This window comes from Manihot esculenta, chromosome 9 (genome assembly GCF_001659605.2).
Source record: "Manihot esculenta cultivar AM560-2 chromosome 9, M.esculenta_v8, whole genome shotgun sequence".
Lineage (NCBI taxonomy): Eukaryota > Viridiplantae > Streptophyta > Magnoliopsida > Malpighiales > Euphorbiaceae > Manihot > Manihot esculenta.
The window spans coordinates 797,691-824,674 of NC_035169.2; the positions used below are offsets into that span (position 1 = coordinate 797,691).

Here is a 26,984-nt window from a genome sequence, read left to right on the forward strand (position 1 = left end):
TTTGAGAAAATGCTTTTCTCAATTGTAACTCAGTAATAAATAGACACTTTTAGTTTAAGCCTTACTCCATGTGTTAAAAAGAAAAAAAAGCATATTTTATTGTTTAACCTGATATTAAAATTGCAAGTCTCAAATTCTTGAAAGTACAAAAGCTTTTGCAAATTGAACATAGTGATTATGTGCAACTAGATTGACTCATAATTACAGTATAATGAATGAATCAGTGCAACAAACATTAAGAAACATCATCACAAACTTGGGTATGCAAATCAGCAACAAATGAACCAATCAATTAAAAAATAAAGATTCTGTTACAACAGATTAGGCAAATAAAAAACGATGCCTAAGACAGACAACCAGATTACCATAAGACCAATAAAAATAAGCTGTATTCTTCATCACCGTGGCAAATACACACATCAAAAAAAACATGACGATATTCGCACTGTAAAAAACCTGACCATACTCGCTCACCTTTGTTAGGGAATAATACTTAGTTGCTTGTTCTATACTAAATCATCTGGTACTGCAAGTGTTACCTGTCATTCCAACATTGCAAAACAGGTCAACTCCTGATAAAAACATCTTTTCCAACATTGTATGAAGAAGAAGAAGAAGAAGAAGAAGAAGAAGAGGCAGATTACTGATAAAAACATCTTTTCCATCAAAGAACAGCCAACTAAACTCCTTTTCATGTTACTACTTCTAGTGCAGCTACAATTTATTTCACAGAAGTTAGCTATAATCCTTTTGTGCTCAAAAAGAAAATCCATACCAAGAGCTGTGACAATTTTTGCTTATTTCCTATGGTTTGAAAGCGTAAAAGCAGGAAGCGAAAGTGAGGACATTATGGTGGTGAAGCTAAATGGTACACATCAGGCTCATGAGCAAATTGTATACATATAGGTAGATAGATAGATAGATAGATAGATAGAAGAGATGGCATGAGCAGAATTTGTTGACAACTATGAATCTTTACGTGAAACCTGGGGGGGCTTATGTGAGATCTTACTGATGATCAATTGAAAACCAGGTAAAACTCATGATGCATGATAAATTTAAGGAACATATAAATGGCACAAAAAGATACTCACGTTGCAATCAAGAGCATATTTCCTGGCAAGCATTATGGCCGCATTCCTTTCTCGTTCCGATTCAAATCTCAATACAAATGAAAGGCCCTTCCTCGGTTGCCAAAACAATGCTTTTGCTGCAGCATTAGCATCATCTCGAGCTCCACATAACTAGAGGTCAAGAAAGGGCAAACGCGAGCAATGCCTATTAGACAACTTACACTATTACGAGAGAATAACCACAGGAAAGAAAGTTATTTCCCACATTTTTTTCTCCTTTTTGTTCAATAGTACACCATTGGGTCTTTAACTAAATAATGGAAGTAACCCGCATCCCAAAAACCTCCTAAACCGTTGGATTTGAACTTCAGACCTCCAGGTTGGATTATAAACCACTAAACTGTTTTGTGCAGAATGTTTAACTAAAAGTTCAAATAAAAAATGGAGGGAGAAAAAAGTGAAAAAGAAAGGAAAGGAATGAGCCTTCTTCAAGAGAGACGAAAAAAAAAAAGATGTGAAACTTACTAGGATTGAAGAAGACATAACTTCATTAAATTAAATGCTTAGTGAACCTATATAGTTTTTGCTTGATCCCCTCATTTTATACCAGTACAGCCTAGACAGAAAGGTTACCTGCATTGATGAAGAATAAATTTCTCTAGCCTTTGTAATCCACCCTCTGCAGAGCTTTATCCTCATTTTTCCCACATTGAATGTGTGAACTGAATGTGACGGATGATCTTGTCCATTCATCTTGGAAATAACTACCTACAGGTGTTACATCCAAAACCATGATAATTAACAAGTGAATTAAAACAAAATTAAAAAAAAAAAAAAATTCAGTCACAATCTTTTGGTCAATGTAGAGGAATTGTATTTCTGTTGTCTATTGTACAAAAGAATAGCATATATTTATATCAAAAGACCTAGCTGAAAAAGGAAAACAAATTCCTAAAAATAAGCCTAAGATCAAGCTATTAAGTCTAAGATTAAGCTTACAATCATACTGACGACCATACACATATTTGTACATATTTAGTTTCGATAACCCTCCACCTCAAGTTGAAGGCATGGATGTTAATTATTTCCAACTTGTTACATATATAATCAATTCGGGTTTCATTTAGAGTTTAAGTAAAGATATTCCTTAATTGTTTTCCAATTTTGATATGTCTGACTGAGATAATATTCCTTTAGATTTTTTCATGAACAAAGTGACAGTCGATTTCTATGTACTTTGTTCTATGTACTTTGTTCACTCATAAAGCACTGAATTAGAAGCAATGTGGACAGTTGATTGATTATCACACCATAATTTAGTAAGCAACGAGTTCTTGAAACCAACCTCTTCTAGTAATTGATGTATTATCAAAACTTTACATACAGCTTGTGTCATAGCTCATTACTCTGATTCAGCACTGTATATACAAATTTCGCGTCTAAAATTAAAAACAAGGAAAATTTGGACAAATATCAATTTGAACAATATCAATTTGAACAATATCAATTTAATAAAAAAAGTGGAGTTCCATCTTCAACAATGAATTTCTTAAGACGAAAAAACTCAATCCTTTGATTCTTTCCTTTAACTTGTGTGATACAAGGTCTTGAAAAGTTTTTTCTTGAATCGATAGAGAAAACGAACTTGTAGGTTTGGTAGTCTTAAAGCTTGGAGGGAATTTCTGTAGAGCTAGTCCTTTGACACTTATGATTCAAGGGATTAAAAAGCTTATTCTAAAATTAATAGAGAAGACTTCTTCAATTTGAGGAAGGACTTGTAGATTTGATAGTCTTGAAACTTAGGCGGATTCGGTAGTTTGTAGTCTTAAGAGAACTTCTGCGGCTTGATACTTGATCTTCTTCTTCGTTTTCTTTTGAGGAGGAGGGTCTCTCTGGATTTGGGAAGAAGGTCCCAATTGGTCGTTGACAAGTGCCATCATTTTATTGATTGACTTGTCATTTTCAATTGGGTGACATAGCATTCTTTTTAATTAGCCAATTTATATCACATATATTTAAATGGTTTATTTAGTGAAACTAATTTAATTAAAAATCACTAAATAAAATTTGTGGACCCAAAATACATGTGGTATTTTATAATTAGAACTTAATTTTTTATTCCTACAAGCACTAGACTGAAAGACCACTGTTTGTTTCTTACTTCTCCATACTACCAGGGTATCTCCTACAAAAATACAGTACCTGACCTTCTATCAATCTTTGATCCTGTCTAGTCTATGTCAGAAAAACATTTAATGTTTGAATGTCCATAATTATCGTAGAAAAGCCCATGCTCTAGACCTCTTTTCATGTAACAAAAAATTTATCCCAAAGCTTCCTAATGAGTAATAGTAGAAGATATAAATTGACTCACAATACTAAATATGTAATGTTTGGACGAGTCACGGTCAAATAATTTAGCTTGTACATGGTAAAAATATAAATCTCCTACAAATCTGCCTCCTAGAAATTAGTCCTATAATTATGTTCCTTATACATGGTAGGTAATCAATCACAGTTGTACATAATATAATATTAAGCATCAGCACTCCCCTCTGTCTAGGTACCTAGCACCCTACCCTCTCTTCTACTCTCGTGGCCAAACATTTTAGCTATTTCACCTTCATTAAAAGAGATTGCAATGGCTAAATCCAATGTGATAGTTGTTTATTGGGTACATATGGACCAATATGATACATAATGATTGATACCGATACCCTGCTCCCTAGTGGACAATTCTCCTTCCCACTTTGCCAAGGTTGAGGATCTCTATCATAATAAAGATAAAATTATCATCATATGCTACTAATTCCATTGACATCTTGATGAAAAATAAAGAGAAAAGTGAAATGGGATATGGGATATGGGATATGGAGGGGATATTCTTTGTGATAGATGCAACTTCTTCAAGGAGACAAAAGAACCATCAAAAAAAGAAAATCAGACTCAATCATTAAAGAAAGAAAAGGAAGCAAAAAAAAAAAAATTGAAAGAAAGGAAGGCAAATAAGATAAGTGTGTGTGGAGGGGGGAGGGGGGGAGGAAGAAGAAGACATGAACAACTCAAGTCTAAGCAGGTATAAATCCCATGTAATGGATAGAGATCAACAACCACCTAAGCCCTGCCAAATTGAAAGTAACGGATAGTTTAAAATAAATGAAGGTTAAGATTCTAATTTTTGTTTTTCATGATTCCATAGAATGTTTTATTCTCATATTCATGAAAGATTCATTCTAATTGCCATCATCCAATATAATTAATATAATTCATTTGAAATTAATATATCCATTGTAAAATGAGTTATATTAAATTTTTTAGAATTTTTGTTTTCTTTAAAATTTAGTTCCGGAACAAAAAAGTCTTTTAATGAATGGTTCAATGAAATATTTTGGATGTATGTTGAATTGCTAAATGTATCAATAAAATTTATTTTGTTTTGATGCTCAATTCATTTAGATTTTAATTCGGCTTGAAAAATTCATTATAATGATCTTTCTCAAATTTAATATCAATAAATCACTTTTTACCTATTCGCCTGTTTAACCTTTACTAACTCATCAAATTAACTAAAATCTCTTACTTATGAATTGAATGAACTATTATGAGCTGCCCTCTATACTCTATACCATGGATTCAAATCACGATCACAGTTATGATCGCAAGTAATGAAAACAAGACTGTAACGGCCATAACATAATAGTAACGGCCATAACATAATAGTAACGGCCTGTAGCTATGCAAATTTTTTTAAAAAAATTGCATACCTTATGAAATGGAAAGATATTTAAAGTTATGAGTAAAACTAAGATACCTTATCAAATAATAATCATTAATATATAAAATAGATATTCACTCCATCATTATTAGATATCTTTAACAATAATTAATTTATAGCTAAAATAACAATATAGATAACATAGATAGCAAAGAATAATTCTTCATACTCTAAATTAGACAAAAAAAAAAACCTTGGTATCCAATATTATTTTCATTAACAAATAAGTAAAAAATGACAAAAATATATATAAATAACTCAAAAATTTATAAGGTATAAATGTGTAGAATTAGAAAGATAGTTGATGATTTTAGCTTAAGAGAAAAGAAGTGATACAATTGTAAATAGATAGTTAACTTTTTATATAAATTTAAGAAAAATGAGATACAACAATATAAACTTCCCAATCTAAAAAAAGAAAAAATAATTGTCTTCATATGGCTTTAAAAAAATAGGTAATAGACTATTGCCATTACTTAATGGTAAGTAATGGTTGTTATAGTTATATAACGGCGGTAATGGCCATTACAGAAATAAATTTTTTCTTGCCCCTTAAATAACGGGTGTAATAGCAACGGAAGGGCCAAAAACCTATAAATAACGGTCGTTACCTTTTATTTAAAACCATGCTCTAAACTTAGTATAATATACTTGTATATTAATTTAAACATACTTATATATTAATATTTATAATATCCTTAGTATACTTATAATATTTTAATTAATATAGTCATCATGCTTTCTTCTTTTACCAAAATAAATATAAACTATGTGACTATAACGATTATAGAAATATTGCCACTCAATCATCTACTATAGTCTAAGCATGAGAAGAGAAAACTTTAAATGTAAATCAATTGATTATGGCAATCTTGATTAAGCTATTATATTTTGTGTTTGTGTGCACATTTATGTGCACCACCTCTTATTGAAGCACAACAAGGACAACAAATTCTAACAGTACAAGTAATAGGATAGATGAGGTTACATACATTAAATTCAGAGCTAGATTTTCGCAAAAGTGCCTCTACGTAGCTTCCTAATCCTGCAGCTGTTGAAAACAATTTCATTAAGCACCCTTCTCAAGTTCTTTATGTATTTATCCAATATACAAACACATAAGTAATGAGAAGCCCAAACTTTGTAATCTCATCCAAACGATCAAACAATGATAGTTACTTGATAAAAAAAAAAAATTAAAATAAAAGAAATGGTCAATCAAAAATCCTATTCCATTATCAACACCAACCAATTTCAATGGGACCAATAGTTGTCACCGTCATTATTCTTTGGCTATTTGACATGATGTCTGCTTGTAAAATTCGCCCAACATCTAATGGTTCAGGGGAATAAATTGATTTGTTAGCACCTGTTAAATCAAAAAATTGAACCACATAAGATAGGGCAGGCACAAGATAAGAAATATAGCCAATCAGGTGAAAATTAAAGAAATTCATAATAGAATAATAGGTTGCAGTTGTCTACTAGGTAATTTATGCATAGTTGCATATATTTAATTATTGGAATGTGAATTAGGATTTGGATGTGCATTTATTAGAACTAGTTCATAAGCCTACCTGAGTATCTATGCCTATAAAAGTAATGAAAAAAAAAAAGGGCTAAATTCACCTCTGAATTATATCTCGGAGCGAAATATACCTAATTTTATCTTTTAGGCTTATTGATTTTTCATTAAATGGCCAAATATGAAAAAAAATTGTCCGAACTTCAAAGTGTGAGATACACAGCTCTATATGGAGACTCTAGATATTTTTTTATAATAAGTAATACGAGAGTGAGAGAAAAAAATATCTTCACTCTTTTTCTCTCTCTAGGTTTTCTCTCACTTTCTCATGCTTTCTCTCCGCCTGAAAACCAATTTTTCTCTTTTGTTGCTCCTCATCTTTCCGCTCAATAAAATTAAAAAACTCGTTAGGGTGGGCACCCCTGCTGGATCCTCCACCTTCGTGGTAAGCTCACATAGAAGACGATGAAGCTCCTACCGAAGAGGACGATGACACTGGAGCTCAAGTCACACCGATTTTTAAGCTTGAAGAGGTTGCCGTCAACGGAATGATGAGTTTTTGTTTGGAAAAATGGCTCCTTCATGCTGTGACATCCTTTCTTCTCCTTTTGCGTCTCTAAAAGTCTGGACTTTTTCATTTCAATTCAAAATGTTCCCTCTTTAATATTTTTCTCTCTTCCACAAGTAGAATGCATTATTCTTAATTTGTTACTAAACTCTAATTGTACTCAATTTTGTCTGGAGGAATATTCAGACTATATCTAACAACCTATTGGATGACCATAAAGTAACTACATAAACTTTATGAAGAAAGCTGAGGAATTTTCTTTACTTTGTTTTTCAAACTGCTTATGAATTTATGTCCATGATTGTTGATGCCATATAAACAAAGCCGACTTATATAAATTATATTAAATTATATATATAGATAATATATTTTTATATATATACACACAATAGAATAATCTATATAATAGACTGATGCACATTTTTTTTGTGATTCATGAAATGTTAGTTTTTGGATTCAATTAGAATAAGAAAATTATTTAGCAAAAATGCCAAATCGAATTCTCGATCTATAATGATATCTCTCCTAAGTTTATCACTTGTCGCAGATTCCAAGGTTTTTCGGCATTTTGTTTCTTTATTTTAAATAGAAGGAAAGCCAAACCCTACCAATTCGATAAAAAGGGAACCAGTGGAAGGAGAGTGGCGCTGGTACAATTTCTATAATATTTTGTTCAACAAGTAATATTCCTTTTTTCATTTTAAAATAGAGTGGAGCTCATGCATCTCAGCTCTAACAGGTGCAGACCATACTTGCCCTTTAATAAATGTTCTGTGCAAAATTGGCCTAAAAAATGAAAATGGGTTTTTTTGCCCCCAACATAAACAACGTAGTGAAAAATGGGAAGTAATAAAAGTACTTCCTAAAACTACAATAATCTCTAAATCTTTTTTAAAGCAAGTGTTTCCTCCTTTTGCGTGTGTGTGCGCGCATGTTTTCATGTTGGTGGGGCAGCTATTACTAAAATGGTAAAATTTCCATAGTGATGTTAGTCATAACCAAACTAGGAGTAAAACTCCCAAATTGCTGGCATGGCACATTTTATTTACAGAAGTTTCATATATGCAGAAAAGAAGATGCAGTGAAAAGATCCAAACGTCCTTTCTTACTTTTTAAGCTTTAAATGAGATTAATAACTTTAATATATAATTAATAATTCTTTTACAGGATCTATGCTTCAATATTTAAATTAAGGCTAATAAGAATGTTGACTTATTTGCTGATTTCTGGTGATAGGACTTGATTTGATTCTTGACATAAATTGGAATTCTTAATTATTTCTATAATTATTTTGATTATTTACTTTCTGTTTAGTTGTAATTCTTTGTATATAAATAGTCATGTAAATCACTTATAAAGATTAAGAGTGAAATACAATAATACTCTAAAATTCTCCAAAATTCTTTATTGTATTAAAGTTTTTTTTTCCTAATTTTAGATTTAAATTCAATTTTTTCTCTTTAGAGTTTCTAAAACCCTAGATCTAACTTTTTGATATCTCTCACCGCTGCCGCCAACAAGATTGTCGGACTGTTGCCAACTAGCCGTCCAACTTCAACACTGGAAAGCTATGCACGTGAGGCTCATGCTCCCTTCCTTCCCGGTGCGTGAAACTCTATGTTGCTTCACTGCTCAATCCACTCTAGTGTCGTTTCTGACCTCTTTTCGGCCATCCTGTGCCGCTACAAGGTCTCTTGGTGATTTGGTTGGGGTCTCTTGTGTGTATAACCTTAGGTACCTCCTATTCTTTCACGGTTCATTTGTTTTTATTATGGCAAAGGATAAAAAGGTCTCGATTTCTAACTCTAATAATCATTCCTTGCAAATTAGTCCCATAAAACTTGATCGAACCAATTATCTTGTTTGGTCAAGGTCACGGTTCATTTGTTTTTATTATAGCAGAAGGTAAAAAAGTCTTGATTCTTAACTCTAATAATTATTCCTTGCAAATTAGTCCCGTTAAATTTTATGAAACCAATTATCTTGTTTGGTTAAGATTTTGTTTGTTATTTATCAAGGCTAAAAGACTGCAGGGCTATATCATTAGTAATAAGAAGCAACCGAATGAGAGTGATCAAGATTTTTCTCAATGGGACTCGGACAATTTTCTTGTTATGATATGATTACTTAACTTTATGCAACCTCATATCTCTAAGTCCTATTTGTTACTTGATACTGCTGCAAAGATATGGAAGGCTTTGTCTTTAACTTATTTCAAGATTGGGAATGGTGCCAAAATTTATGATATTCGAAATAAAATTCATAGTACTAAGCAAGGAAAAATAACTATCTCTTAATTTTATTCTGAGCTATGTGGTTTATCACAGGAGCTTGATTACTATCAGGACTTCTAGGCAGACTGTATTGAAGAGGCAGTTAAATTTTGAAGAATGATTGAAAATAAATGGGTCTATGATTTTTTTGCAGGGTGAATAACAAATATGATCCAATTTGGGTCTAAATATTGGGGAAAAACCCTTTTCCTTCACTGGAAGAGGCTCATGCTCATGTTCAACAAGAGGAAAGTCACCGACATGCCATGCTCTATACTGCACAAGTTGAGAAGGTTGGGTTGTCTACTAGTCTGAGCACACCACAACCTCCTAATTCTGAGAAAGATCACCTGCATTGTGACTGTTATGGAAAATCGAGACATACCAAGGAGACTTGCTGAAAGTTACATGGTCGCCCCACTAGAGGCCGTAGGGGAAATGAGGTACCTCTAGAGCTCAAGCTAATTTAGTAGAAATTGTGGAGGAGCCCTTTATGGAGACAATAGCTACTGAGTTCCTTTCCCCTAACAAAATTCAGAGTCTCAAACGCCTCCTGTCTCATATTGACACCTATTCCTCCTCTGATACATCTAACTTTGTAAAGTCAGGTGATGCTTCCTCTCTTAATATTATTTATAGATTATTGATTCTGGTGCGAATAGACACATGACAAGCTCTTCTAAAAGCTTTCTAAATTATTTTCCTTCTCTAATCAAAGATAGCATCAAAATGGCTTATGACTCTTTTATTCCCATATCCTGAACATATTCTGTTATTTATGCACCCAATATTAAATTATCATATGTCCTTTATGTTCTCCGTTTTCCTGTTAATTTTTTATCTGTCAGTGCTATCACCAATGCTCTTAATTCTAAAATTGAATTCTTTTCTTATCATTATGCTATTCAGGATCTTCTTATAAGACCAATCTAATTCAACAGGACCGAACAAAGCATATTGAGATTGATCAGCACTTCATTGAAGACAAATTAATAGATAGTGCCTTGACCTTAATTCATGTGACTTCTACTGCGCAACTTGCAGATGTTTTTACTAACGGGCTCAACAATAGAACTTACCAATTTGCAAGTTGGGCATGTGCGACGTCTATACACCAACTTAAGAGGGAGTGTTGACTTATTTGCTGATTTCTAGTGATATGATTTGATTTAATTCTAGATATAAATTATAATCTTTAATTATTTCTATAATTATTTTAATTATTTGCTGCCTGTTTAGTTGTAATTCTTTGTGTATAAATAGTCATGTAAATCTCACATGTAAAGATTAAGAGTGGAATACAAGAATAATCTAGAAATTCTCTAAAATTCTCCAAAATTCTTCAAAGAAGATTATTTTTTATAAAATATACTAAATGAGCAATTTGGGATTTTTAGCATATTCCCTAGTTTGGATATAAATGACACCAATGTAAAAGAAAGAATTGTCAATTTGAAGAATTGACTAACTGCAAAGTGGACCAGAGATTTGGAAATCTTTTGTCATTAAGCCATTTTACAGGATATTGCAACATATTATAGGCAACAGCAGCATTCACGTGATAAAATGCATGCAAATTTCTCCACTTAGAGCACACAACATGTTTAAAAGCTCTGAATGTGAGAATACCTGAAATAACTTCTTTTTGGCTGCCATCAGATGATACACGGCACCACTGAATTGAACACTTTGAAAGTGGCGGTGGTGAAGCATTTGATCTAGGCTGGAGTTGCAGACATGAACCTAAAGTTTCAGAACCATCTATGACATATGGAGAGGATTTATTCTCCTCAGCTCTCTTGCTCATTGCCAGCTGGAAGGATAAAGGTATCAGTAGTGCAAGATAACTATCATAATCTAGTATTTAATTGTTTGACTAATGGAAGCCTCATCGAATCACAAGCAATATTCATAAGTAACCATCCGAGAAATATACAAAGCAAAAGGAAATGGAACTGTGAAGAACTAAGCACACACATACACTTCAAAAGTTCTCTCAACTTTAGGAAGGTTTTCCGGCTCAATGGCCAAGCATTAATTGCAGATATACAGTATATTTTTCTCTATAGAGACTTTGACTATATGGTAGTGCCTGAGGCGCCATACTCAGAGAATGGTTACTATAATAACTCTCTATATCCCTCCTCATAACAAATCAAAAACTCTTTCATGTGCTAGTACGCTATCTCATCTACAATGTCGTGAAATTCAGTTTATTTCCACAAATGACACAAGTTCTTTATCCACAATTAAATTGTTGCATAAGAAAAAATTCTCCACTGTGTACATTTTTGTCTCAAGTCATTCGACTTAATGCAATTCTCAGGGAAATTAAATTTATCAGCCAAAAACATGTCCTAAACTGACAAAAAAGGAGATGTAGAGACGCTTTTGGTTTCTAATTATTCACCATGTGGATACTTCATGACACCAAGCAAAGACGCCACTGTAATTGTATAAGTTTTATCTTATGTTTATCATCATCTTCTGCTCTCTTTTGCCTTGAATATGCAAACCCATCAGGATCCCAAAACCCATAGTTGATTTTCAGCTAGCGCATATCCTAGAATATAATGCAAAATAAATATTTACCGCTAACTGAGGAAAATATAGGAATAAAGAAAATTCACAAAATTTAGTTCCAAGATAATTAAAAATAAAAATACACCATACAACAATTGCACAATATTAGCTTCATTCTAGCCGACTAAAAAGAAATATGTTGCACAAAAAGATATGTCATGCCTATCAAATTGGTGAAATGGTCAAATAAAAATTGTTTGCCAAAGCAACAAACCTGATTAAATGTAAGTTAAGGAATAAGTACAGACAAAATGCTTAGCTAACCTCATTCTGAAGTTTAACTGAAAATATAGATTTCTCCCTAATCTGAATTCTCAGCGCATGAAGCTCAAGCTCCATTTCCATCACCTACAAACGTTGCAAGTCTCAGTTAAACAAAGAAACTTTAAAATATTATTAAAAAAATCATATCATGCCAATTCGATACTTTGAAGTATGTACTTTGTTTGCAAAGTAAAAAAGAGCAACATCCATTAATGCCCCACTTCAAATAAAATGGAAAACAAAATGACCACAGCAATATGAAAAAAATCAATAAGCCTGTGGACATATTTGACAATTAGCCTGGAATAGCAACTTTTTTTTCTCTAAGAACAGAAGCAAGAGACATAAAAAAGGAGAAAAGAAGTCCACTAGTTAAATTTAAAATAGATTAAATTTCACATGAGACGATCATATGAAACCTTAATGACTTTCTCCGACTTATCACCTAAATGAGTGAAATCATGCAAGGTGTCCGACTTAGTACAGTAAAACTGCAAGTCTTGCTCATATGGATGGCAGTTGTCTGCTCTACAGGATAATTTACCAGAAACACAAATAGCCCACCTAACAACAAATCTGAGAAGCCAATGTTAATGTACCTTGCTTGGCTGATGCAACAATTTAATTCTTCTAGCTTCTTGAACTTCTTCAATTAGTTCCTCCACATCCTGCAATAGCATCAAGTTTACTGAAAGATAAACTAGAAACATAGTTAATAGGAATCCCATAGCTATTGGTAGGACATTCCATGGTGGAACCTTGTAACAAAAAGAACCAGAGGTTGAAGCTTTGTTGGTAAAAGATTAAAATATTTCTAATAAGTACACAACAAAATCCATCTAATTGGAATCCGTCATTTGGTGCATGTGTTCCATTTATGCATCTTTATTGTAGTGTTTGCCTATGTGATGCAGCTTTACAAGTATAAGTGCAAAGAAATTATGTTATTAAAATTAATGAATTGAAAACAAAACAATTTCTGTCCAAAATTCACAAGTATTTTTTTTCTTGCAAAAAATAAAAGTAATAAACTGTTTTGTGTCACTACAAGTTTTGACTCTGTATTTAAAGATTCTTAACCTGATAACTTCAATTTTCCGTAAATATAGCTGAACTCTGAAAAAGATTGAAAGTAAAGCGTTGTTGTATTCATAAGTATTATGGTGAATGGGGTTAGGGAGTAAGGGTAAATCATATAGAAAAATACATGTGTTGATAGATATTTGAACACTATTCTCTTTTAGCAATAAGATGAGAAAATGGATAGTATATAAATCTAATAAATGTAATGGAAAGACTTGTTGGAAGTCAATGTTGAAAGAACTCACAGGAGCCTGGTTTTTGGAATTCTGAGCATTCCTTTCTTCTTCTTCCAAAGCCTCTCCAAACCTCTGCACAACTGCTCTGGCACTTTCAATTTCAGCACAAGCAAATGATTTTTCTTGATTGACCAACTTTTTAGCATCTTCAGAAGCCTGTAGGTAACAATTAAAAAACTCAATTTGCAAAAGAAATAACAGATGGGCCAAAAAGTTCCTATGAGAAGCAAACATGAAGACCTTTTTCATGAGTACAAATTATAGCATTTAACCAATCAAATGGCAATAATTAGGAAAGCAATTGCACAAGCACTATTCAACAGTGACAAAAAGCAATAATTACTTGTGAAAATAAGGAAAAGTAATTTGAACTATACAAATGAACCACAGTAGTGACATAGTACTTGCTTTTTTGTTAAAATATTAACAAAAAAGATTTGTTTATTATGAAGAATTTTGGGAGAAATTTTTAATTCTATTCCAATTGAATTGATCTTTACAAGATTTGAGATTTATATTGAAAAAAAATCAACATAGACTATGAGAAGAGTAATTTTGCCCTTATGATATCTAATAAATAGGGTATGGCCAGCATAACTCTGTTGATAGTCAAAGGAAATCACAGCTCTGCTGAATCAATCAAATCAGGCTCTGGGTGACTACTTCGACCCATCAAAGTCTTCTTTAGTCTACACACCTTTCCTTGTATTTTTTTTATCAGCAAATTCAGGTGAGATTTCTATATATACTTCCTCCTCTAAGTCTCTATGGAGAAATGCATTTTTCACATCAAATTATTGTAGGTCCCAGTCTAGATTGGCAGCACAAGATAGCAATTATATGATCGAGTTCATTTTGGCAATAGGGGCAAATGTCTCCTGGTATCCCTTAGCAACTAGTCTGGCCTTGAATCTTTCAATTGATCAACCTACTTTGTGTTTCACAGTGAACACCCGTTGACAGCCAATTGATTTTTTTTCAGGTAGAAGAGACATCAACTCTCAGGTCTTATTTTTAGCTAAGACTTTCATTTCTTCGACCATTGCTCCCTTCCAATTAAAATCTTTGACAACTTCTTTTCAATCTTGTTGGATAGATACAGAGGAAATAGACAAGGCAAATACTCTATAAGATGGAGACAAAGAATCATAAGAGAGAAAGTTAAAAATAGAATGCTTTGTGCAAGACCTAACTTTTTTTCTTTGAGCAATTAGTTTATCTAGATCATCAATGGGCTCAAGGTTCAGGGATAACTCACCAGATGGAGAAGAAGAAGATTCATGACACTGAGTAGGCTGCACAATGACTTTTACTGCTTCTGTTGTGCCTCATCTTGAGTATCTCCTTAAATCTGATTTATCTAAACGCCCAATTATTATCTTTTCCTGATCACTATTAGTCTCCCCTGTATAGTAGTCTCTTCTAAAGTAAAACGCTCTAGAGTTATAGGACTAGGAATTACCTCTTCTTTCTCATTATTCTCCTTCTGAAGAGGTGATGGAGTAGTACTAAAATAAGGTTCAACCTCTCTAAACGTAACATTCATACTGACAAAGTATTTTCTAGATGGAGGGTGGTAACACTTGTAATCCTTCTGTGCCCAACAAACACACATTTAAAAGCCCTTGGATCGAGCTTTTCACTTGTCCTAATATGAACAAAACACATGGATCCAAACACCTTTGGTGGAATAGTATAAGCCTTTTTCCCTTATAGCACCTCTAAAGGGCTTTTAAAGGCAAGAGTTTTGAGAGGCATTATATTAATAAGATAAACTGCGGCTAAGACTGCATCTCCCTAATAGGTTTTTGGAAGGTTCATGGTAAAAAGGATAGATTGGACTACTTCCAACAGGTGTCTACTTTTCCTTTTAGCAACACTATTTTGAACAGTAATGTAAGGACAACTAGTTTGATGCAGTATCACATTATACTCCAGATAAGCATAAAAACGTCCATCCATGTGCTCCGTGCTATTATCAGTTCTCAAAACTTTTATCTTAATATCAAATTAAGTACAAACCATCTTGTAAAAAGATTGAAAGCAAAAAAATACATCACTCTTGGCCTTTATCAAATAAACCCAAGTCATATGAGTGCAGCAATCAATAAAAGTAACAAACCAACAATTACCAGATAGTGAGACCATTTGAGTAGGTCCCCAAATGTCAGAACGGATGGTCACAAAAGGGATCGGACTCCTATTGTTACTGGAGAGATAAGAGGTTCTTGTATGCTTAGCATACTCACAAGCATCACAAACTAAAGAACCACATTGAGCCTTGGAAAATAAATCAAGATAAAATTTCTCTAAAACAAAGAAAGATAGGTGTCCTAACCGTCGATGTCACTATATGATTTCCTAGTTGACATCCTGATTTCTTCCAAAAAGAGTTCAAAGTGAATTCAAACCCAGATTTTCTTTTAATATATATAATCCATCGGGCAGTCTATCATAACTAATCCTCTTTCCAGTTTGAAGGTCTTGAATAATATAATGATAAGAAAAAAAACTCAATTTTATAGTTAAAGATTTTGGTAAGAGTACTGACAGATAAAAGATTAAATTGAAAAATGAAAAAATGAGGAACGGAGGATAGCTTAATATTGGAAGTACAAACAATCGATCTGGTTCCAGAGACAGGAATAAAAGAACCATCGACTACTCTGACTGTGTCCTTTTGTAGACACGGAAGGTAATTAAGGAAGCTTTTAGAGGAACCCATCATGTGTCTATTTGTACTACAATCAATAATCCATGAAACAGTATTGAAAATACATACATCACCTCTATTAGTGTCTTTCTTATTTGACATTTTAAAGGTAAAAAGGAGGCCAACAATACAAAGAGGCAGAAATGACCAAATTACTGTTAAAACACCTTAAAAAACCCAAAGGAGAATCCGGTCAGGGAACAGGGCCGGTCAGAGGCGTGACATGTCGGAAAGAGCGCTAGAAAGGAGTGCTAATGGAAAAGGACGCCGGAGAAAGGCTCATGCGTCGGCGAGTGGAAGGAGACGTAGAAGTTGTGGCAACGCGTGAGGACACGGGCATGCTCAGAGCGGGGTCGTGTTGCTGGGGATCGGCCAAAAATCAGATGGGCTTTCCTTCGGTACAGGTGGTGTTGAACAACTCCCTTGATATAGTTGCCTACAAACTTGACCTATTAGTTCACCCTAACATTTTGTGATAGATTTGAAATCTATGCCAATTAAAGTGGTATGGCTCTAATACCATGAAGAATTTTGAGAGGAATTTTTAATTCTATTCCAATTGGATTGATCTTTACAAGGTTTGAGTATTTATACATAAAGAATCAACCTCAATTAGGAATATTTACAATAAGAATAAAATCCTATAATCAAGCCCTATAACCAAGCCTAATTAAGATTCCAAAAATCTGAATTCTTCTAATTAGAAACCTTTTATATTGGTCAACGTAGTATAATGAGAACCTGAATGTTATAGAAACTGATAGCAAGTCCAGATATAACCAATGACAATATAAGAAATTAAACTACACTTACAAAGGAACTAATTAAATAACACTTCTAAGAGCATTTAATTGAAGAATCTAATTGGCATAAATATTTCTGTCTTCCTTTCATGTTCTGCTGATAAAGAAAATTTACAGCACCATTAACCGACCTGTTTAAGAAAGTTAGCAAGCTTTTTCACTTCAAACTTCTCTTGAATCAATTCTCCTTCTTTCTGAGTTAATTTAACTGCTAGTGCCTCCACCTGTGTAAAATATTATAGTTGGCAACCATTATCATGGTTCAAATATGCAAAAGTAATCATAAATACACTCAAATCCTACACACACTCAAAAGAATATTTCCTTCCATCAAGTACGTGCTTCAATGAGCATGCCTACATGCATATATGCACACACAATAACTAAATGCAGATGATTAATAGCACAAAAATATAAAGAATTTCAAGTTGCCAAAGGCTGCACCTACTAATATACAAGTGCCAAATGCTCATTGAAAAAATAAATTGTATTACCATAATACTATCGGCAACCATGAAAACCATCCCCATGTTCAACTACTTTTATTTGCTTCTTACGAGATATCTTATTCCATATCCATCAACCACACCAAAGAAAGGGGGAGGCTCCTAGCCTCCTACATATGATGCACAAAGGGTCTAAAATTGATTCTAGGAGAATACTATCAATAAACTCCAAATTCTAGATTGGCATACCAAGAAAATTGTACAAGCAGAGTATCTACAGAGATCACAAAAATGTCTCCTTCATTGTGCCAACTCAAAGCATGAGTTCTCCAGCTCCTATTGCTTCAAATTATGGGGTGACAACATAAAAACATCAACCTAGCCTTGTGCCCCCACATAAATGCAAACTTGAGAAGTGAATATGAGCACTGCAGATGCCAAATGTTTATGAAGCAAATCCAGCAACTCATTTGTATTTTCCTGAGATTCTTCTTTAATCCTCAAAAATGTAGCATCGAACTTGAAAATCACTGAAACACAATAAAACACACTATTTTACATGGACACTTTGCTCAAGGCTAGGGTTCTGCAGCTGCATTCTACTGTTTTAGAGCCAGTTATAGATGACCAAAAACTAGGTTTACCAAACCAACCAGATTCACCATTTGCTCATTATATAACCACCAAAAGTTTACATTGCAAAGGGCAATTTATCATGGAGAAAGGATTTCTATGCTTGAAATGATATGAATGCAAACACAGTACATAGGTGTTAAATAACTGCTTAACCTAAAAGCTCAAGCTTATAGGTTCCAATCCAATAATAGATTCTACATTTTTAAAAGGCCCATTTTTATTGCGTTGAAATTTCATTAACAATATGGGGATGACCAAGATTTAAACTCTAGAGTGTAAACCTTCTGTTAAGTCTCTAATAATGTGTCCAAGCATAAGTGAACCTAAAATTTCAAAATTATAGATGACGTTCCAAGGAAAAGTTTATCTCTATAACAGTTGGGTCAATAATGGCCAAGGAAAAAAACTTCCTTCCCAGAATTTTAAAGCAACATTATATTGCAATAATTCGGTGCCATTGTAACAAAAGCACTAGAGGCACATGGAGCACAGTCAAAATGTACAACGTTTATTATGATTATCCATATTCCACAAAGCAATTCACTAGCTGATATTTATGATTTGCATAAATCACAGAAATAAGTTTGAAAACATAATTATGGGAACCACTAACCATGGAGATAGCTTTTTCTACATCCTCCTTGTTTCTCCCTGCCATGCGTCCTCTTAAAGATTCCAATGCATCTCTAAGCTTTTTTAGAAGAACATGTCCTTCCAAAGAAGCCACCTCTCTAAGCTTTGCCTGAATCCATTAGTGCCATTTATTTACTTATCTACCCATGTTAGAAGATCAGACACTTTTAATGACAAGGAAATAACATCCTAAACAAGAAAAGAAAATGCTAAGGAATAAAATTGAATGGCAAAAGGAAATAACGTTGAACATTGGGACGACATGTTTTTTGATGCATAAAAGAAATAAAATAAATAAATAAATACAATATATTAAAAGAAAAAAAAAATGAAAAAACCTCCTCAGCCAACTTAGCAGCGGCAGTCAAGTTCTTGTCAAATTTAGTAGCCAGGTCACGAACTGACAGGCGCTTGTGCTGATCTGTTAGCTGCACAGTTTCTTGTTCAACAACCTCTTTCAAGGATGGGCCTTTATTGTCCTCTTTTGGCTCGTCCAAAATCTGATTATCTGGTCCTAATTTATATTTTGGAAACCCATTACAAGCAAAGCTTACATCAGCTGAAACTGGAAGAATTACTTCTGGCTGCATCTTTTCTCCAATTTCAAGACTTATCTTGGTCATTGATTCACTGTTCACCATAAGCCAAATAAAAAGCCAATCTCAAACATCAGAACTTCCTTCAAAAATGAAACAATAAAAATTGAAATTCCACATCCAACCAATTTAAGCTGCCATCGACCAGGAGTTTGTAGAAACTAAAAAAGCAAAAACACTTTAAGCATTATTATTTGCAGGGCAAAAGAGCCACATCTTACAATGACGATAAAGGAGAAAAAATTAAATTGAAATGCAATAAAAACTCAGATGAAGAAACAACAAAATGCAGCTAGAAAAACCAAAAGGAAGTAGAAACAAACACTTACATATTAGTTATTACCGCTGAATGCGCAACCAAAGCAAACACAGAGAATAAAAAGAATTAGCACCAGCACAAGTAAAAAAAGATTCTCCAAGCAACGATGACAGAGACACAGAAAGAGAAAGAGAGAATGTGAATTGAGAAGAAGAATCTAAGGGATAGAATTTGAGGTTTTGCTTTAAAAAAGGAAGCGTCAAGACAGAGAGAGAAGAAGAAGAAGAAGAAGAAAGAATAAAAAGCCTTTGCTGGTACCAAGTACCAACTTCTTTTTCTATTATGTGTGGGGTGTGAAGGTGTCTCCTCTCTCTCAACAAGTTGAATGCTTTTCGAGTTATTGGTTATGGCTCTATGGTTATGGTTATTGTTATGGTTACGGTTCCCACTCCTTCCATATCCATGATTGTAATTCTGTTAAAAGAACAGTGTCTGGTCAAATAGTGAAAAAAGAAAAAGCCATCTCTTTTCATGCGCTGGCCCCACTTTCTTCTTATTATAGGTCCCACCCCTTTTGGTTCTTTCAGTCACTGCTCACTCGCTGGGACCTTCATTTACGAAATTGCCCCTACTTTTGTTTTACCCGTATTCTCCCCTCTTGGCTCTTCCCTCCTCAAACAAAATTTATTCAATGTGCTTTTAATGGAGAAAGACAAAAGGTCGATATTAGCCCTAAAATTTTGTGTCGTTTTTTATTATAATTAATATATACATATATTAACATGATTTTTTTTTTTTTTAAAATAGAAGTTGGGGGAGTGGAACCAAAAATATGCTGAAATAAAAAATTTTATTGTAAAATTATTATATTTAATATTAATTTTTATATTCAAATTTACTCTTTTAATAAATTGAAAATATTTAATTTTATTATTTAAAATTTTAAGTTAATAAATATAAATTAACATAAATATGAAGACTTTTATATAATAATAAAATTTAAAATTAAAATATTTTATTATTGTAATTGAAATTTTAATGGATTATAATGATTCGAGATCCAGAATAGGTAGGATTTTAATATGTGAGTATAGGTTTAGTCTAAATGGTTTATGTTTTCTTTCTTTATTTTTTTTGTTGTACTACATTGCTACATATCAGTTATTATACGTGGCAGACGAATAATCCCATTTATTAGGCGGCTATCTAATTGTCTTTGATACTCATATTGACATAGTTTTGAATGTAGATAAATCTATTTTCCGTTGACTCATCAAGTAAAATGAGTTTGATCCCTCTTCATTGGACCCAAACCTTATTCTGTTCGATCTGTTCGATCTGTTCGAACATGATCTGAATTGCGGGCTAGTAAATAGACTTGTATAGTGGACTTTGGTAGGTTGCAGCATGTCTCTCCTATGTGGACTTGACTGCAGTTCGAATAACAAAAATCCAGCCATCATAAATTAAATTTAAATTTTTAATAATTTTTTTTGACAATTTAAGTACAGAAACATCGATTAATAATAAAATTAGAGTATAAATTAAAATTTTAATCAAAAATTGACTTTAATTAAATTGCACTGAATATTAAAAATATGTCTATTTCCATCTAAAAACTACAAATTTTACTTATAATAAAAAATAATTTAAATACTTGGAGTTTAATTTAGTTGGGAAAAATAAAATAAAGGTTGAGGCCTTGAGGGTAGCTAACAGAAATGAAATTGTTAGGTGACCTAACTAGAAGGTTAAATTAATCCCCAAGCAAATATATATATGAAGTAACCAAGTGGGCGTCCTAACCAACGTGCACAAATGCACATCTCATTCTGATCACCCTCTACAACAACAGCCGTTAGTATCTTTTATTTTTATTTATTTTATTTAATTAAATATGAAATACTATAATTATAAAAATTAATCCAATATCAATTACCTTAATCATAATTCAAATACATATTTAATATTCTTTCCTTTATATATGAACTAAAATATTCACCATAAGTTAGGTATATGCAAAAAATTTTCAACATCGATGATCTCTTATTAAGATTAATTCATGATTAAAAATTTATATCTCTTTATTTAACTAAATTATTCAATTTAGATTTATTTTAGGTGGAATCTGTTATAATATTTTTGAATTAATTGATCATATAAATTTGTAATTAGAGTTATTTATACACTCGAATAATAAAAAATATTAATATATATTTATAGATAAAATATGTTATTTTTTAAAAATGTAACGGTTAAACCAATCACATGAGTGATGTTCTAATATAAATATTGTAAAAATTCAAACTAGATGAGGAAAAAGCAAAATATTATCCTAAGAATACTCCTCAATGTATCAAAGAGAGATACGGTGGAGCTAACCTTAAAAAATTACATTCAATTCTACTTTTTCAAATTGAAAATTTCTTATTTAATTATCGAAGTCTCAATGTTGGAAACCTCTCTCCCACAATAACCTTTGCTCATGTGTAGGTTTCGCTAGAAAATATTTAATAATTTAGGATTTTCTTTATCTTAATTGAATAAAAGAAATTTGATCTTTGATATATAATAATAAAATTATATACACATAATTGTAAAAACGATATTAATGACTATCGGACTTCTACATTTGGAGTGTGGTTGGATTCTAAAAAAGAATACATATCCAAAACTCATCAGACCATTTTTAAGCAGACTAATTCAATACCGCAAATTTTAACTCGAATACATGGAGTAGACTGGATGGCTCATGGACGCGGACCCAACAAAAGATAATCCAGCCCGACAATATGATGTGAATAAAAATAGCTGATTCAATCACTTTGCAGTCTTAACAGCACTCGTACCAAGAGAATTAAATGACCGTCTGGCATGGAGGAATGATATGACACGTTCGTACATACGAATTTGAGTGACAAAAACATGTGGCACAATAGAAGAGAGACGGTTAGACATCACTAGCCGATAAAAGGAAAAGGGATAAAAGGGAAGAGAGGAGATTTTTCATAACTAAACTTATATAAATACTGTAAACTCTATTTTCTGAATCTCAAAATATCATATATAATTTATGAAATTTAGAAGTTCTTTCTTTTGTTTTTCTAGTGTTACAAAATTCTATAAATTTCATAGGAAAAAAAAAGAAAGTTTTAAGAATAGCACTCCAATTGAAAGAGACTTGAGAACAAGGGACCTGACTGTCTTTTTTTCTTTTCCATTCTTTACTTTTTGGGATTTGGCAGGATCCACAAATGCCATTGCATGCACCGTCTCTGTCTCTGCTCTACATTTTATTTCTTCATATATCAAAAAGACAAAATCCTCTACTAAATGACTTGATAATCCTTTTTCTATATTTTTTTATTTAATGTTTTTTTTTTTTAAGAAAGGAAGCTTTTTTTGGTTATGAAATAAAAATTTTTAATAATAAATTGAGTTGAGTAGTTATATTGTATTATTTTAACTCATGAACTCAGCTTGAAATTCCAAAAATGATATGATTTTTAATAAAATTTAGTTTTAATGATTAATCCAATTTCATAAGATACTTCTAATCTTTAAATTTAACTTGTGTCAAAGTAATTTTATTCAGATATTTAATTAACAATATATGTCTTGTTTCAAAAGGAAAAACAATATAAGTGTTTAATTAATAATCTCAATTAACACTTAAATTTATATTTAAAGTGGTAAATTAATATTCAAGTAAGATATAATATGGATATTAATGACTGTCGAATTTCTTATATTTGGAGGTGAGACCAGACCCTAAAAAAAAATACAGGCCAAAAATCCATTAAGGTATTCTCAAGCAGATCGATTCAATATCGGAAATTCTAATTCGGATACATGGGGCAGACCGGATCAGCCAAGAGTGCTCATTCAACAGAAGATAGTTTAGTCCGGTGATATGACGTGAGGGAAAATAGCTGACTTAATCACTTTGCAGTCCTATCAGTATACGCACAGAAAATGCTATGATTCGTCCGTACGTACGGTCTGAATAATAGAAATAAATAACACTGTATCAGAGAGACGGTTATATATCACTAAAATAGAAAAGAAAAAAGGATAAGGGAGGTGATATTAAAATTTTATTTTTTAAATATTAAAATATCATAATATTGATGATTATTATCATTATTATTAAAAAAATAATTTTTTTACTAAAACTTTATATTTTAATTTTTTTTATTATAAAAATTAAATGTTTAAAGATTAATATGAGAAAAGGTTATCGTGTAAGCAACATGTTGAAAAATTATTAATTAGATTATTAGATAATAAAATAATAATAATAATAATAAAAAGAACACAGAGCGGGGCATTCTAGGAATTTGGTAAACAAGTTTTATCATGATTTGGTTGGCTAAAACAACCCAACCTAACAAGACTTTTGGGTCCATTACATCGCAACATAATCTAGCAGAATTAAGCGTTGTTAGAAACAATGCCAACATACGGAAGTGAATCCCACGATCCAGTAACAATATAGACACCTGGAGAGGTGATGTGCAGCGGAGGAACTGAGAGCGTAGAAAGCGTGCGGATTAAGGTACGGAGTTGAAATGATGGTTGGGTTAGAGAAATAACGGCCTTATTTCATGACAAAAAGAAAACGGCTAATTAATAGGCAAGAAGTGCTTTTAAAGAGGGTTTGATTGCAAGTGGGATCGTTGGGTAGGTGAAATGGGAAAAACTCAAGTGTCTCTAATCATTACTTAACAGCATAACCGAGCCTTTGAAACCCCATTATTAACGCGATAGGGTTGCCGGGATGAGCCCAGTGATCCCAGCAATTCAGCTTCCGTGGAGTACTTATAAATTTGATTAACCTATTTTATGGTTGTTAGTGTGGATGATTTTCGAGTGATTAGTTCTTATTATCCTCTTCATATTAATTTAATTGCATATTTAATTATTAGATTGAATAATATAGCGTTAAATCTAGTTATCAATATCTTACTCATCAATCTTTTGTCTAAACTCCCATATCACTCTCTTCCTCTTCAATTAATCTCCCAAAGTCAATTTGACAAAAAATTTGGACTCTTTAGTTGCAACTTAAACTTAAGATTTTTTCTAACATTTACTCCATAATACAGATCTTGTAATGCATAACTTAATTTTGCATGCTATACAAATTTCTCATGTGTGTCCACTCTATTCTATATGATTAGTAATGACTTAAGGGGTTATAAGGATGCAAATATCCCTCTGGAGTTATAAGGCTGGATACCATGTGCTAGAACTATGGAGAGATAAGGTGTATTATTGTAAATATGTTTAGTTTGAATAAGTCTTAGTGGTTAGGATCCCACGGGTAATGGGTTTGATTACTTGAAATAGCTCAGTCATTTTCTCCACTTTCTCCGCTTTCTCCTATTTAGTTGCTACAGCAGTTGTTATTATTTTTTTTATTTAAAGCAATGTATTATAGCTCATTGGATTATTGGAGCTACATTCAATATTATATTATTCACTTCTTCATAATTTCTTGCTATTAGAAATGCCAGAACATACTATTTTTCTCTACTCTAGCATAGAGCCATGTAGTTTTTAAACCCCTTGCATTATAAATCCAATTTTATTGATTTTTTTAGAGAAAATTACTTTTTAGTCCCTGAGGTTTAACGTAATTAATACTTCTGTCCCTCTATTTTGGCGACCCAACACTTAAGTCCTTCACTTTCTCTTCCGTCCGAATTCGTAGTCTTTTCATCCAAAATGGCCGTTTGAAATACATGAATTGATAAAATTAACCCTCATAAAAAGTTCATCTATTTCAAAATCACGAAACCCTATTCTCTTTCTTCTCCCTCTTTCTTCTCCCTCTCTCTCGCGCTCTCTTTGTCTTTGTCTAAACTTCTCTCTCTCTCAGCTTTGTCCCTTTCTCTTGCGCTCTCTCTATCTTTCTCTCTGTCTCTGTCAAAACTAAATCCCTCTATCTCAATCGAAACTTGTCTCTCTCTCTCGCGCTCTCTCTGTCGAAGCCTTGTCCCTCTCTCTCATGCTCTCTCTGTCTCTCTCTCTATCGAAACTTCTCTCTCTGTGGTCCCATTGTCTCTCTCTCTCGTGCTCTCTTTGTCTCTCTCTCTATCAAAACTTCTCTCTCAGTGGTCCCATTGTCCGCTTCGAAGGTACGAAAATCCCTTTTATTTTACAGTGAAGAAAAATTTGTTGCTTTACTATTTAGATTTTTTGAGTTACAATAATTAATTTTTTATTTATTGATTTTTCTAGGGTTTACAGTTAAGATTAGGGGATTTAATGATTTGAGAATTAATTTTGTAATTTCCTTTTTATTTTTGTAGATAGCAATAGATAAATATGAAAGGTACAATTTGTTAATCAAATATGAAGGGCATGAGGAGAGAATGAACAATTTGTGGACAGGTGTGCAGATTGTGAGTTTTCTGTTGGATATATTAGATATGCAACATATTTTTTTGGACAGATTTGATAAGTTTTAATTTAGTCTAAATTGGATAAAATTGTGATTTTTTTGGATATAATTAGTGTGCAGCTTTTGATGTTTATTTTTTTTTACAGATTTCATTTGCAGGTTTTGAGATCTTTTGATGTGCAGTTATTTTGGATATGTACTGGTCATTTCAAATATGCAGATATTGTAAAACTATTTTGGACAACTTTGAAGAAATTAAATAGGTTTTTTGCATATATTTTGTAATGTAATGGAAAAAATTTCATTTGCAATATAATGGACTTGATCATGTTATCATTTAAATGATCAAGCTTTTATATGAATGAATATTCAATTTTTTTCACATCCTGTGTATGCGTTTACATTTCTTGTTGGCTACTTTTTTATAACATTTTTATATGTGAATAGAGATAAAGTACTTTATAACAAAATAATACATCTGTGAATGATACTGTCACTTAATTAACTAAAAGTTCACAACACTGTAGTCCACATACATTTAAATATTCAAACACTATAATCCTCATATTTTTAAATTTTCAAACACTTTAGTCCTCATATATTCAGTTTTTCAAACACTTACGTCCTCATAAAATTAAATATTCAAACATTTTAGTCCATCGTACTACTGTAAATTCAAAATATATATTCACAGCAAAAAAAAGGTAGTTTCTATTATCTAAATTCCTGGTACATATTATTTCAAATCACTTTCATTATTACTCCAACTACAATAAAAATCAAAACAATATAAATTATTCTCAATTGGCATATAATTCCCCCAATATTTGCAATCTCATCTCTAGTAGCTCTTTGTTCTTCCTTCATCTTCTTCATATCATTCTTCATCTTTGCAATATCTTCTATTACCTTCTCTAGCATTTTTTCTATAGATGTTCTTTTTTCGATTTTCCATCCCTCATCCACGTTAATGCTGCCACTTGATGGAGTTGAACTTTGATTCACAGGTTCACTCCACCCACGAAAACTTCCACACACATTATCTCTGCAAAAATAATATGGCTTATTAGGGTTTTCGGCTGACTAAGAAATCCTTATCCCAGCCCTTT

General features: G+C 32.3%; 1 protein-coding gene across 2 annotated transcripts; it reads right to left on the reverse strand.

The window, feature by feature from the left end:
• Positions 1-263: 263 nt before the first annotated feature.
• On the reverse strand, positions 264-19,930 carry LOC110621943 (stomatal closure-related actin-binding protein 2). Of its 2 annotated transcripts, none has more exons than XM_021766249.2 (13): positions 19,537-19,930; positions 18,950-19,241; positions 18,592-18,720; positions 17,028-17,120; positions 13,390-13,536; positions 12,661-12,729; positions 12,062-12,145; positions 10,844-11,027; positions 6,098-6,217; positions 5,841-5,899; positions 1,707-1,841; positions 1,095-1,244; positions 264-539 (listed from the first exon to the last, which is right to left on the reverse strand). In XM_021766249.2, exons 2-13 carry the CDS (start codon positions 19,232-19,234, stop codon positions 507-509), a joined length of 1,488 nt encoding a protein of 495 aa, XP_021621941.1. In that variant the 5' UTR covers positions 19,235-19,241; positions 19,537-19,930; the 3' UTR covers positions 264-506. The 2 variants fall into 2 exon arrangements, with proteins under 2 accessions (XP_021621941.1, XP_021621942.1); XM_021766250.2 differs by lacking the exon at positions 19,537-19,930 and adding an exon at positions 19,333-19,495.
• Positions 19,931-26,984: the final 7,054 nt, after the last annotated feature.